The sequence below is a fragment of the Zosterops lateralis genome (genome assembly GCF_965231275.1).
Source record: "Zosterops lateralis genome assembly, chromosome: 21".
In the NCBI taxonomy this organism is placed as follows: Eukaryota; Metazoa; Chordata; class Aves; order Passeriformes; family Zosteropidae; genus Zosterops; species Zosterops lateralis.
Window position 1 is genome coordinate 2,701,272 of NC_139781.1, and position 15,732 is coordinate 2,717,003.

The following is a 15,732-nucleotide window of genomic DNA, read 5'->3' on the forward strand; positions in this document are numbered from 1 at the left end:
TGTGATGGAGACTGAGGGAGCGTCAGCCCTGGCTGTGCCCCCAGCCCAGGGTGACCCTCTCTGTCCCAGTCCTTCCCTTCAACCCAACACCACCTTGTGCCCTGCCCTGCAACCACCCTGGCTCCCACAGCCTCCTGTTCACAGCTCAGCTGTGCTGTCCTTCCCAGGAGAGAGCAGGGAGATGGATGTGACAAACTCTGCTTCCATGGCACCCCACGGGAAAGGGACCAGAAAGACAAAGGGACACACAGTCAGCAGACCAATGGCTCTATGCAGAAAGTTTCTTCCCTGATGAGGAAGGCCAGAGTGCATCAGGGAGCTGGCTCACAGAAGAAGACCTGTGGATCCAAGGGGATGTCTCAGATGCCCTGGGTCATTCACCTCCAGGTCCAAGCTGGGCTGCTGAGGTGTGTGTGAACTCAAGTATGTCTGTCAATTCAATATGCTTTCTGGGAGTCAACAAAACTCAAGCTGATGTTCCAAATATTTATTAAAAAGTAGCTGCTAGTGGAGAAAAAAAAATCAGTAAGTAGTCCAATGGCAGATTTATTACATTTTTAACAGGTAAAGGGAATTAATCTATTTTATGAACAAAAATGGAAATAGGAAAGTATACTGAAGGATCCTCAATTAAACATTAAAATGGAAACAGCATATGCAATACACATTTATATATAAATATATTGGTTACATTCTTCTTAAATTGACAAAACAACATTCATTAACAACATCCAAAATATTTCTTTGTGGCAAGAGATTCATCATCCTTCACAGCAATACTGCCTCTCCATAAGTTTCCACGACAACAATTTTAGAGCTTGGGACTAGAATAGGTATTCAACACACCATATGAAACCCAGAGCAAGTGATCTGAAACTAGTTTTTTATGAGATCTCAATGAGACTTAAGGCCAGATACGCAACAAGTGGAATTGGCAGAACGTGATTTAAACTGTGGGATCTCACTGAAATCTCGAATTTGGATTAAAGCTAGATTCCCATAGGGAAACTGTGACACTGCTCAGAATTCTCAGCTAAAACACACTTCCCTTTTTCTGTAAACAAATGCTAACAAAAATAAACTCTCTTGTACCCTGTTAACCATTTCCTAACAAAAATAAGGAGCTGCTCGGGTAGGTTTAAAATAAAACTCCATCCTATCCTAAGCACTGCCTCTCTCAAAGTGCTAACGAACAGTGTTCCCTGTCTGAGGCCACATTCCCTGCTTTCCATGGTTCATATTGCAACCCTCAGCTCCAGCAGGAGCCTCCAGCTGTGGTGGCTGAATCAGGTCAGCCCTGGTCACCTCCCTGGGACACTCAGAGCCCTTCTGAACAGGTCGTGCCAGTGCTGTGCTCCCTGTGCTGCCAGAGCCATCCCTGCACTGCAGGGAGCTCCTCAGACCCACCCCAGCACTGCAGGAACTTTGCCTGTGCCCTGCAGAGACCTGGGCTCAGACCCTGTGGCAGGTGAGCAGATCATTTTGCATAGTTTGGTTGAGCAGTGACTCTGTGAGTTCTGGGGAGATGCCCTATCGTGCTCCTGCTGCTCCCATTCCTGCCAGGTGTAGAAGGGACTCTCACAGCTCACCTGTTCAGGACCTCTTTGGACTTGGTTTGGTTCAAATACTTGCTGGCTGTTGACTTTGGAGCCTGAATAAGAAATAGTGCAAATACAAGCTTAAAGAATAAAATAATAATAATAAAACCCCCCATTCCACATTACCTTCACTGAACATTCAGTTAAAAAGACAAGAATCCACACAATGAAACCCCAGTTTTGCGGTATTTGAGATATTTGGCAAACTTGCACAAGATTCCTCACAATTCTCTTAAAGCAGTATATTTCACATGGCACTAGATGCTTCAAATTATTTGCTAATGTGATTCTAACTAACACTGTAGTGGCTAATTGCAAATGACTTTGAAGACTAGTCATGGAACACAGGACATCTCCCTAGAGTGATGGGACAAACACTCCCTGCAGTTATGTGCCCTCAGTGCCTCTCTTATCCAAGTTTAACTCAAAATGATTTTGCTTGCATGGAATGGTGTGAATTCATCCAGGGTGGTTTTTCTGGAAGGCGAACAGACAACAGTTATTTCTGAGGGTCAAAATACCTTTATTTGGCCATGCTGAGGCAGATTAGGAGGCCAAAACAGAACTCAGTTTGATTCCTATTATGGGAGGCTGGCTGCAGTGCATTTTAAAACAACATTCATCTGAAGTGGCTGAGATGTTCAAGTTTGAAACTTCCTAAGTGCCAGGGCACCCTATAAATGCAGGGCCCCCCTCCACTGCAGTGACCTTCACCACATGGCAGCAGCAGCAGCAGAGACACTCAGTCCTCATGGAGGCAACACAGCGTGCAAAGTTCCTTGGCCTGCCTCAGAAACAGACTTAATTTCTCTCAATTTCTCTTCCCCCTCCAAAAAAATCAGCAGAAGGGATGATGAGCAGCAAGTTTGTTTCAGAAAGCAGAGCACAAATGGCTTATTATCTTCCCTAAGGATTAGGCACACAGCCTGGTCAGGCTTTGGGGAAATCCTACATACCTCCATCTCCAGGCAGAGACAAAGTCTGGTGTTGTTCTTTCAGGGCTCAGTGCTGGGAACTAGTCCTGCTTTGACTGGAACCAAAGAGGGAAGGCTGCAGCCCTGGAGCAGGGGCAGGACCCCCAGGGCTCAGAGCCACCCCTGTCCCTGCTGTGCTGCTCAGCACACGGGCATCAAGGCAGGTGTGCTGACCTGAAGGCGGAATTGCACCAGGGGAGCCTTACCTGTTGATTTAATGGGATTGTTTCAAAGCAGGATGCACGTATTTAAAGCCATAAAGAGATGAACTCACAATGAAGCTAAGGAAACAAAGAAGTTATCTCTACAGAGCTGCCGTCACACACATACACACCCCTTTCACACTCCATTAAAGAAACAGCCTTATCTTTGCCCATGTGCTTATGTCTAATGTGATACTGGGCTCCCCAGCACTCCATGGCATTGTTTCCAATGATACAGACAGCACAGTCCAGGCTTTAACAGAACTGATGCATAATTATGCTTAAGCAGCTTTCGTCTCCCTGCGAGTTAATTACAGTTCCGTACGTGAATAAAATGGGAAAAATAATCTCCATTTTTTCTCCCGTCAGCAAATTCATGTTCTGTGATGGGCAAAAGGAGGGATTTTTGGAACAAACACTGCCTTTCCCCTTCTGCTTTTGTCTGCGAGTGTAAATGTTACTGGAACTTAAAAGTCGCAATCTGCGTTACACAGATGGGACTCTGCTGTGTTCATCTTTTTTATTGTGATGTTCACGTAGCAGTGGCTTTTGAAAGATGTTTGGAATGACTGCTGGTCATGACAGGATACTGCCTAAATTAGAATCAGGCTCCAAGTATCTTACTGCAATTAGATTATGTCATATGTCATATACTTACTCATGGCCTGGGAAGGAGAGTGCAAGGGTACTTAATGTCTGTAGATACTCAATTAAAATGAGTGCATCAGACACACACTAGTCTGGCTTCTGCCTGCCTCACATCAAGCCCAGGCTAGGTCCTAAATCTTAAGAGGAAAGTAAAAGGAAAACACACACCATGTCCATACATACTACACCTGCTGGCTAATACCTATCTGTTATCTATACCTGGTTTCCTATCTAAAATGTAAAAAGCCATGCAGTTTACACTTTGTTTTGATACAGTTCGGGTTAAGTTAATGCTAGAAAAATAGAATTCAGTGGGAGGGGAGAAAGGTTTGTCTGTAATAAATGGCAATTTTGCTGTCTCTTGAAGGTTGCATTTCAAGCATAACTGCATTTCTTCATGCACTCTGAATGCTTCCCTTTTTGAGTATTGGCATGCTTGTGGCAAAAGCAACCAAACCAATTAATTAGGCACACAGTGAAAGATGACATTAAAAAAAAAAAAAAAAAAAAAAAGAGCAGTCATTTCCACTCTGAAAATCCTTACTCAAAGCCTTGATGTCACAGCGATAAGCTAAGCATGAAAGGTTGCATGAGGGCAACTCCTTCCTTGCATGAGGGCAACACCAGCTGTGCAATGCACACAGCTAGAAAGGCTCTTACATATTATATATACAACTGTAATCCAGAATAAATAGTACTGTCCTGACTCATAGGTGTATTTCAGCGTGGTTGTTGTTGGTTGTTATGGCTGGAGAGTGCTTGCTTTTCATCCCTTCTGTCCCGCCCTTGGACACATCAATGAACAGCAGCCTGGGAGTCCACAGTGTCAGCAATATCCTTTTGTATTCCTTTCGAAAATTCTGGTTAAGAAGCCCATAGATCACAGCATTAAGGCAGCTGTTAAAATAGGCCATAAAATAGCTCAGGACAAAAAGCCATTCTGGAATGTGTGGCTGCACTTTTGAAGGATTAATTGAAACGGCGAGGCCAATAAAGTTTAATGGTCCCCAGCACACAGCGAAAAGGACAAAAACCACAAACATAGTCAAGAAGTTTCGGATGTCGGCTGCCCTGAGTTTCTGCTTGCAGTCTTGCCTCACCCTGTGCTTGACCTGGATCACCAAAATCCAGATCCTCAGGTAGCAGAACGTCACGACGGAGAGGGGGACGATGAAGTGAACCACCACCACCGTGATGGTGTACGACGTGCTCACCGTCTGGGCAAAGGTGCACGAGTAAATCCGGGGGTCGTACTGCAAGGAGCCGACAAAGAAGTTTGGCACAATTGCCACCACGGTGAGTATCCAGGTCAGGCAGAGATAGCAGCAGGTGTTCTTCAGGTTGAAGAGCTTGTCGTACCGCAGGCTGTGGCAGATGTAGCAGTAGCGGTTGATGGCGATGGCCGTGATGTTGAAAATGGACCCGATGACACTTAAGCCCATCAGGAACCCACTTATCTGGCAGTGGAGGTTTCCCATGGTCCATCCATTGTGGAAGATGGCACTCAGGATCAGAGGGTAGGGATAAACTGCAACCACGAGGTCTGCAACAGACAGGCTGACAACAAAGATGTTGCCTGCAAAGAAAGGAGAGACCGTGAGAGGTTAGGGTAGGTCCAGATGGACAACTTAACTCAAAGCTCCTCTTTACTTGCACCTCAAACCTCCTCCTCTTTTGGCCTAAGTCTTCTGATGGGTTTCACTCTACTCTCCACTTGGAATTTGAAACCCTAGAAAATAAGACTTTGCTCCACTAGTGACAGCAATGGAGAGTAACAAGGCATGACTGACCTGCGTGTTCCTTCTTAGGAACAGTCTACACTAGAAGTGTCACCCTTAACTTGGCTAAAGCTGGGAGTCAGGTACCTGCTGTCCTCTAAGTTGTGGGAGAGAAGGATTTTGTTCTCCTTGTTAGTCAGCCACCCTGCCTCTCTCTGACCATCATCGGCCAAAGGAGTATGGTAGGCAGGTTATGTTTTCAGTGCTTTATTCATTTCAGTGGCAGCAGTTGCACAGGAAAGGTCTCTTTTGTTCTTTTGCATGTAAGCAGGTATGCATTCACCAGAATTTCTGCACTGCTCATGCTAAGGATTGTATGTTCTTCAAGAAACCATGGTGCAGCCAGCCTTGACATGCTTATCTTATTTGGCATATTTTCTTGTTATTTTAATGTTAAAGTTGTCCAGTTCAATATGGAAGGTCAGTCACTGTCTGGCTCTAGGCAGAAAATGTGATTGATAAGCTGCAATCAGCCATCTCTGCAGAGTTTGTGCTGCAGGTTGTTCATTTAGGCTCTACAGCAGAGAGTTGAGAGCCTCTGCAAGTATAAAATAACTTAAGACTGATTGGATTGAAAATGCTGCATTGTGGTGGGACACCACCTGCCAGCTCCACTGTGAGGAGCAGCCTCCATTGACCTGGGTGAACAGCACTTACTGCCCATTTCATGAGTCTGGTGTATTTTTAGGGAGGCAAAAAGCCTTCCCGCTCAGTTTGCCCATCAGCAGAGAGGATTGCATTAAGAAAAGGATCCAAGGTCTTGTGGGAACTGGTGTAACTACAGGACCAGCTGTAATGTTGAAAAGGACATCTGTCAATATTTAGCATTTTGATGACCACACAGAGTGACATTTCAGCAGGAGCTCAACACTCCAGTTAGAGGACAGGACACTATAAAAACTAGTTGGTTTTCCTAACTCTGCAACTTTCAGGTGTATCTGCAGTAATGGGAAGGAAAATATTACAAGACAGCAGATGTATGTACACACAGAGAGTATATATAGAGAATAGGGTTATATGTAACACATTTAAGGTGTGAACACCGGTGCCCCTGTGTGATACAGGCAACATCTGATCACACCTGCACCTTCTCTTCAAACCCTCATATCCTGCTGTCTAGTGGAGTAGATATATATTTTTAGAAATTACTAAAAAGAGGCATTTTTGTGCAGTATCCCTGAAAGGACTCTCTTACATCTTGATTCAACCAGGTCACAGGCTTTAGCACTTGGAAAAGACACCCAAGGGCTGTTGGAAAGTTGCATTGCCACTGCAGTTGGGTCATGGCTATGTTTGTGCCAACAAAAACTATCAGGACGAGTCAACAGGTCATATCAGGCCACTTCATGCTGACTGGAAAGCAGTCCAGACTGGAGAATAGCCCCTGGCAGTGTGGAGCTCAGGCAGCTGACACAGATTGTCACTTAAAAGTAAGTATTAGCAGAGGTCATGTGAAGTGCTAAAACCCTTTCAGAGAGAAATTTTACATGCATAGGTTTACCACAGCACACAGCTTCGGCGTCTGCTGGGCCTCAGTGCTGCTTTCTTGCTGATTTAATAACTTACTGAGGGCCTTTTAAAATGCAGTTATTGAACGTGGTCCCACACATAATTAATTCCATTTATGCCCATTGCCAAGGGCAGAACCAACTATGGCCACGTTTAGTGATGCTGCAGGCACCCCAGAGAGGGAATGCTCTTCTGCAGAATAATTTTTACTCACTTGATCAAAAATATGCACTTCAACAACAACAAAAAAGTGCCTCCAGCACCAGAATTTCCTTTTGGAAACATTTTCTAAAACCATTTTCAAGAGAGTGGAACAGAGACAGAGATCCAGTTTAGGAGACTTCCAGAGGATGCTAGAGACAGACTCCACTACCTGGACCACAACTCTCCCTCTTCACCAGACCTGTCTTACTTAGATACACATTTACAGGCAGCCAGAAAGCAAATCTCTGCCTTTGCTGGGCATGAAAGAGACACATTGAACATCCAGTTCCAAACCAGGCAGAGCAGAACAAAGCTGAATATTCCCTACTTAAAACACCACATCCGTGGATTTAATCCAAAGCTTAGAAAAACCACAGGGAAAATTACTGGTCTCACTTCATTGCCAGCTGCTGGAATAAATAAGCTGTTTCTGCTGGTCTTTCTTAACCAACTTGAATATTTGAAAGGAAGTAAAAAGATAAGGGGAAAAAAATCTATAAAAATAATAATATTCACAGGATGAACTTCCTAGTTTGGATTCAATCCAAGAGCACGGTATTGTGTGTATTATTTTGACACAACTTTATTGCAGGGAGAAAATGAGATGGTTTTATCAAGAAAGGAATAATCTCCTCCTCCACTCAGGGAGCAAAATGGTGCAGTGTCACCTCTCCTACCCACCAGCAGACCCATGGCCCAGTCAGGGTGCTGGGCGCCTGGAAATGCAGCCAGAAAGTATTTTATCACTCAGTAGTACTTCACAGAAACAAATCCATCTCCCAGTTTATGTGGGAATGTGCTCAACTTCATCTTTGTCTCCTGGTGAGATGAAGGGGCAAGTCAGACCCATAAAACAGCCACTTGCAGGCCAGTCCTGGAAATCAGTGCCTTTTTAAGGGCTGAGTTCTGAAAAGAGGGGGCACATGGCATGCCACCAAAGCAGAACATGCCCTTCAAAATGTAGGAACTGGCTATTGGCTAATTATTAAAACAGGAGTAATCTGAGTTAAACATTGCTGTAGCCTTGCAGTCCCTGGTTTGCTGTGAGACCACCTTGTGCTGAGCCCTGCACCAAGAGCTTGTGTCCTTCCCTCTGCAGGATGAGGTTGGACTCTGCAGAATGGAAACTCATCTAATATGTGGCTGTTAGGTAAGGTAAAGTACAGTCTCCTGCCAATGATCTTCATTACTTTTTTATTTTCACATTTTCCCACTACAAAACAAAGGAGTCTGGCCCATAAATAATACCAGCAGGACTTTATCTCCAATTTAAATTTATCTGCTTCTGTAACACTATTTTCAGATGTATCTTTTTCTCTCTGCTGTCCTGTGACTGTATTTCCTTATTAGCTTTCACATTTTCCATCCCTTTTTTAATTTCTACTTAGTATAAACCGGCTTATGTGCCCCTGTGCTCCACCCTCCATTTACAGAGTCATACATGAAGAGGCAGGAATGGTGGAGAAAGGCAAGTGTAACACTGGTAATACAGACTTGTCAACATTTTCAGAGAAATTATAAATTCTTTTACATTACAGAAGTCCAAAAGAAAGCTACAGGTTACAAAGGTACAATACACTGTTCACAGTGTAATCCACAATTGTTTAGGGGAAAAAAGGAAAACAACTCCAAGCAACCTGAAGCCCAGCTGCAGAGCAGATTTTAGGCATGTGCAAGTGATGCAAAAGGGAATTTATCCCAGAACATCTTGTGCCCTAGCACTTCTTTGAGTTTCCCCTCTGCTCCCATAAATCTATTTCTGCCCACTCCAGCAGTCTGCTCCTGTACTCCAACAGTTCCCTGGCCCTACCTCTCATTCTGCCTGGATTGTCCAACAACACAGGTTATCTGAGGACTTATTGTCAAGCCCTGGTTCTAGGAAACGTGGAAATACCTCAATGAATGCTGCAAATCAATAAACCACATACGTAAAAGTCTTGGCTGGCAGGCTGCCCCAACCAACAGCACCTGACTTTCATCCAAACAGGTATTGTTCTGCAGAGATTAACTGAGCATCACTGTACAAACACCAGGGTCACTGGCACTGCCTGCCTCAAGAGGCTGTTGGAAATCCCCTGGCGTCCAAGCTCCAGTTGCACAGATCCAGCCTCTCCCTGCTTTTCCCACACAGCAGCTCTGGGCTGTCCTTTACAGGCTGTGCTTTATATATCCTGAATCCAGAACCAGGGTTAAAAAAGGTGAGGGGGGGTGGGGTGGGGGGGGGGGTAAGGGGGGGGGGGGGGGAAAGGAGATAAAATATTTTTCTGAAATTGTCACTTTTTGTACATCTCTAAATGTCCAAACACCCAAACCTCTTGTTTCTTTGTTATTCATATGAAGTTCTTTTACATTCCCTGCTGAAGTATTACAGAACTACAGAACTGTTTCCTTCAGGTGAACAAGACAGAGATGTGATGCTGTTGTACACCACAATGACACAGACTCCAACTTCAGAAGGCTGAAAATGACTCCTTTATTTTTGGGATATGTCTCCCTTTTATACTATTTTACACGGACCAATTTGATTTGTGACACAAAGACGAACCTCTTCACTCACATTGGTCAGACCAGAGGGACATCAAGAAGAAATCCCTCCCAAAAAAAGGAATGAATAATGTAGACAGTTACAAAAACAGTTCTCTTCTTTACAGAAAATTCCCTGGGAAAAGAATTTCAGAAAACCAAAACATCTCAGGCACGAATCAGGGCTACAGAGATCAATGCACCCTGAAGTTAGCACTATTACCTGAATTGTCCTGAGGGACAGGATTTGCACCAGTTGTGTGCATCAACTTCTGCTCACCTGGAACAGCCTAGCTCCAAGTGAGCCTGCTGCTTCCCTCCCACCCTCTGTACAGGGATTTGAGCTGCTCCCAAGTGCCCAGCACAGCGTTCTGAGGCAAACAAAACCACACACAGCAGTTTCAAAGACAGCAAGTGAGAGGCTGATCCATGAGCAAATAGATGAATGCCACAGGGCTCACTGCATGAGCAGTCACCTTGCTGTTCCAACCTCTTCCCAGCAGTGAGATCAGACCCTGGTGTCTGTCCAGCTTCTGCCAGCTGTAGAAAACAGGGCTAAAACCTGTATGGATAAAAATGTGCTAAGATACATAATAACAGAATTACAGAATCACAGAGTCAAAGAATTAACTAGGTTGGAAAATACCTTTTAGATATTCTAGTTCAACCTATGACCTAACAACTCCTCATCAACTAAACCATGGCACTGAGTGCAACATCCAACCTTTTTTTAAACACCTCCAGGGATGGTGACTCCACCACCTCCCAGGGCAAATGATTCCAGGACCCAAGCACTCTTTCAGTGAAGAATTTCTTTCTAACATCTAACCTAAACCTCCCTTGGCACAGCTGAAGACTGTGTCCTCTTGTTCTGTCAGTTGTTGCCTGGAAGAGACTAAACCCCACCTGAGCACAGCCACCTTTCAGAGAGTTGTAGAGAGTCCTAAGGTCACCTCTGAGTCTTCTTTTCTCCAGGCTGAACAACCCCAGTTCCCTCAGCTGTTCCTCACAAGGTTTGTGTTCCCAGCCCCTCACCAGCCTCATTCCCTCCTCTGGATGTGCTTGAGTGTCTCAATGTCCTTCCTAAACTGCGACACCCAGAGCTGGACACAGCCCCCAATGTCCTTCCTAAACTGAGACACCCAGAGCTGGACACAGCCCCCAATATCCATCCTAAACTGAGATACCCAGAGCTGGACACAGCCCCCAGTGTCCTTCCTAAACTGAGACACCCAGAGCTGGACACAGCCCCCAATATCCATCCTAAACTGAGATACCCAGAGCTGGACACAGCACTCGAGGTGTGGCCTCACCAGTGCCAAGTACAGAGTCCTCCTCCCTTCCAGCAGATTGACACATGCTCCCAGCTCGGTGTCATCTGCAAATTTACTGATAGTAGACTCAATCCCTCTCATCCAGATCATCAATGAAGATATTAAACAAAATGCTGAAAGCTTAATGATGCAATTGGTATGTTTGCAGTGACTTCTTACTACTATAATTATACTATAAACCACAGCTTATAATAAAGAGAATCTTAAACTTTATGTTTGTTCATTCGGGTTTTATGAAAAAATCAACAGACTCTACTATCAGGTCTTCCAGATAAATGGGATTTAAGACACACATCAGCCTCAGAGACATATATATAATGAGGTTCAGTAAACAATTTAACAGGCCATGACTGTAAAGCAAGCCTCTGATGTCCACTTACCATAATCTAATACTCTCTGTTTAACCTTCCAAAGCTTATGCTCACTGCAAAACAGAAACAAAATGTACTATTTGCTCCAAGCAAAAAAATAGTCATAAAAAGCTTCATTCAGCATGCAACAAGACTCTTTATTAGCTGTGATATCCTCTTTTTCCTGTTTGTTTTTACCTGCCACTTGCTGTGTGATTGCTTGTATGTCACTAACCTCCAGCCTGCAGATGTGAAGTGTGTGCTCAGTCCTGCAAACTAAGTGGCAGTTCATAGAAAACACTTTCAGATCAATTTTCTTCCTTTTTATGACATAAAGATACCACTGAGCGTGGTATTGATCATGAACTGCTGTGATTGAATGGATGACCATGCTGTGGTGTTGGGGGATGCTGAGCCTGCAGCCCTCACTCTGACAAGCATTTATATTTGTATATATTTATATACAAATTCTAAAGGGTCTTTCCTGGGGTAGAAAAATATTTACCCCATCAAAGTGTATTAAGAACCGTCCCTCTGTAGGGGAGTGTGACCCATTGCACTGATCCTACAAGCTCCTGGGTTCCAGGGCAGTGTGAACACCACAGGCAATAACACAGCAGGAATCTCAGACTGTTGTCAGCTCTTTCCACCATTCTGATAAGCACTGATATATCTGATCATGACAGCCCAGTGTATACTTACCCATTCTGACAACTGAAAATGTTTGACAGGGGAGCACAAGTGAAAATCAGCAAAATTCTCACTGAGATCCACGCAAAAAGAATGAAAGAAAAAAAAAAGAAAAAGATTTGTTGTTCAATTCATTAATCCATAAATTTTAATTGAGGATGTTGTTTGTGTATTTAGGGAGTATGTTCAAAGAGAGGAATAAACAAGAGGAAGGAAAAGGCATTCAATTAATTATGTGCTATCATTACTCCATTAGCATTCAGAGGGGGATAAAGTGTGGTTTCCTGCAGTTAAACAGACAGTGCAGTTGGGCTGTCAGCTGCTCTCAAATCCTGACTGTGCTGGAAAAAATGATCCAGAGGGTAATAACTAGAAGGGCAGGAGGTATTGCCAACCCACAACATTCTTAGGATATACGATTAGACAATGTGGAAATATCCAATTCAAGGACATTATGAAAGTCCTAAAAAATGCATGAAACTCCAGAATAATTTAACTCCTGGAAACAGTCCTTTGAGATCTCTCAGCACAACCATGAAGCCAGAGAACAGCAGTATGCTATGGGATACCAAACCATTATCTGCTTTGCTGGCATCATTCCCTATGGGAAAACTGTGGGCACTTAGAGCTGCTCCCTGCCTTGTGCCAGCCCTGCAGATGCACTGAGCAAGGCCACAAAACAAACTCTCCTCCTCCTCCTCTGCTTTCCTGTGACCAGGCACTTTGGCATGGCTTTGGCACCACTGGCTCCATGATCCCGCTCACCAGTACATCACTGGAGCTGTGAAAGCTGCTCTTCCCTCTGGACCTCTGAGAAAGGAGGAGAAAAACAGTATTTACTGTTTTAAATATGCAGTATTTACTGGAGAAGAAAGGGCCAGCCCCTGAGAACTTGAATTATCTTTGTTATGCACCACATATTATCTTGGCTGATGGCTAAAGAATTGCTTACATGGCCAGGTGAAGGACTGGATTACTGGATTTTAGACTTTTAAGCCAGGGCTTTCTTATTGTCTTGCTGCCAAAACCATCCTTGAGCCATGTCTGCAGCCACTCTAACTCAATGCAGAAAAGGGCAATGGTTGGCAGTGTTCACACCCCAGAGATTCATAACTTTCATTTGGCAAAGACCAGCCAGATTCACAGCCTTAGCTGAGCTCAGAAGTCTGTAGAAATGAGCTAGAACTTGGAAAACAGCCCTGTTAGCATGACTTCATATCTTTCCTTATATCACTTACCATTACAATGTAAAGGGGAGCATTTCTCTCTTGCTGTTACACAAATGATAGCTGGACATTCACTCTCAAATGAATTAAATTTATTTAATCATGTCTTCCTCTGAGCCCTTAAAAAATGGTCAGCCCTCTTTTGGTACCAATGCAGAGCAACTTCCCCATCTCCAGAATTTCAAATACTTTATAAAGAAAAAGGAGTTTTTACACTATCCCAGGGAAACAGTGTTTGGCCAGTTTCCAAATGTCATTACTCATTAATCCTAACACATCCTGTTCACCTTAGGCACTCCTTCCTGAAAAGGTGATCTGAATACAGCATAAAGAAAGGAAAGCTTTACATAAATTTGACATTTTACCTACTTTCAACATTTTTCAAGTTTCTAAAATACCGTTTAATGTTCATTTAAGTGTCTTTTAATGACTTCTTCCTGTGTTTTCCTGGAAGTTCTGACCCTTTGCATGAGGGAACACCACAGTGCTGTAATTTTTAGGGATTTCTAAACTTAGCTCTTGCTAATGTGATGTTTTTCCTGGATGCAATTATGGCAATTGAATCTGCTAATAATGGAGGAGGAGTAAGTGGTGGTCTTGATCCAGCTCTTAATAAATACAAAAGAAGTGCTAAAAAGTGCCTTTTCTGGTTATGGGCCCCAGATTTCTGTCATTTCCCTGTTATATCCACCAAACTCATCACCTGCAGTAACACTGTGAGGTAGTGAGCCAGTCCACACAAAATCTTGATTCCTTCTCATACCAATTCCAAATTCCTGGACTAAAGATGGAAGCACTGCCTGCCTTCACAGCACATCCCAGCCAGCCTGACAGTGAGCAGGTGTCAGAGTCAAGAGGCCCTCAGGGCCACTCCCAAATGGCACAGGGTGAGAAGAAGCCTCGGCACCTCTGCAGGTGATCTGCAGAGCCCTGGCAGCTGTGTCTGCCTCCACAAGGACAGCCTGGCTGGTGCTTACCTTCTCCCTAAGACAGCTTCTTGTGGGACACAGATGTCTTTGGGAAGGGTCTACACAAAACTCCACACAGCCACAGGTCAGTCCAGGAACCCAAACTAGCACCTGACACCCTGGATACCTGTAGGAATTTTGGAATTAGGTTTGAACTACCCAGCCTGGGTCCCACACCAAGGCCAACTGTGAAGCCTGTGGCGCAGCTAGAAATTAGATGTTACTGTGTTAGTGAGAGATAGTGGGTTTTCTAGAGGTTAATAAGTATAGTCATTAGTGTGAACACTTTAGCCACCTTAAGGAAAAGTAAAACAACGTTTGTTTGCATTTTTCCCTGTGCTATGTGCCAATGAGAAGTAACTACAATTGTAAACTATATCAAAGTGTATATAACCTGCCATTTTAGATGAAATAAAGGGAGAACGTAGCATTAATCATAGTGATTGGATCTGGGTGTGCTCCCATCCAGCTTCCCAATTATTTTTAAGGGTCCTCTCACTTTACATACCAGTGTCCTCCCCTGAACTCCAGCTGTTCACCCTCCTTTCCTGCCTGAGGCCCCTGCTGAATGCCACTGTGTCATGTAAAGCAGCTGCCTCATCCACACCCAGGCTGTGTAGGAAGCACATGTCAATGCCCTTGTATTTACCCTCCCACACTGGCCACATGGGCACAGGGATGAGCTCTACCAGCCCTCATTAACTCCAGGCCCATTATTTATCACCTGGTTTGTAAAGTGCTCTCAAAGAGGAAAGACCCTGTATAAACATAAATATGAATTATTGCCAACATCCTCTGAAATGACAAACCAACATCCATCCTCTCCCAGTCCCAGCAGCTGTACTGCCACCATTTACCATCTGTTACTATTCTAGAAAAAAAAAAATCTGTCAACTCAGGCTTAATAGACTTAATAATGCTCTTTTGCTATTGATATCGGTCAAAGTGTGTTCCTGGAAAGGAGCTGTGTGCAAGCAACCAATTCCTAGGCAGCTGTCAGGAAGAGAATACAGCCAGATATGAATCCACAGCTCATTTTAGTGTTAAAAATCTTGTCTGACTACCCTGAAGAGCCCTGCTGAACCAACACAGCTGAGCCTGGGAGCTGGTCCTGCTCCTCCTTGACTAAACCTTAGTGCCAGCAGCAGCCACTACAGCCACAGACAACCCCTGCAAAGGAGCAGATGCTGCCCTGCCACAATTAACAACTTGTCCTGACCTCCCAGCCTTGACATACCAGGGATGAGTCTCTCTCCAGCCCCAGATCTTCCAGCTTAGTTGGTGAGAATGGGAGGTATTTTTTTTCTCCCTACAATCCTTTTGAATTGCATATGGAAATGATGAAGCTACTAAAGGAATAGTCACCAGACAAAAATGTTCCCATTGATGAAAGCCATTTAATGTTTAACTCGTTATGAACCAGTTCCAGTTACCTAAATGAAGGCTTGGGTGTTAGGGCAGTACCAGGGTGATAATCACCTGTGCTTTTCTGCACAGCATTTGCCACTAGACTTAGGAAAAAGAAACACAATTTGGATCCAAATTATCTCCAAGGTGATAGCCTAGTTGTAGGCTACAGCACACTCCTGGTATGCCTTACAGGGACTGCTGGGCTGCCATTGATTGACTTTTCTTTGGAAGACCTTAACATATTTTTTCAAACAAAAAGACCCCCATGGGCTAGATTTAGTTCACAGAATTCCTTAGAGCCCTTTTTTTTTTTTTTT

The 15,732-nt window shown here is 44.1% G+C and overlaps 1 protein-coding gene across 1 annotated transcript in view; it reads right to left on the reverse strand.

Annotated features, from left to right (window-relative positions):
• Positions 1-443: 443 nt before the first annotated feature.
• The window catches only part of GPR50 (G protein-coupled receptor 50), a 43,805-nt gene continuing 28,516 nt past the window's right edge, over positions 444-15,732 (reverse strand). The window contains exon 2 of the mRNA XM_083876287.1: positions 444-4,999. Within this exon, the coding sequence (XP_083732413.1) occupies positions 4,131-4,999 (869 nt within the window). The 3' untranslated portion in view covers positions 444-4,130. The remainder of the gene's footprint in view (positions 5,000-15,732) is intronic.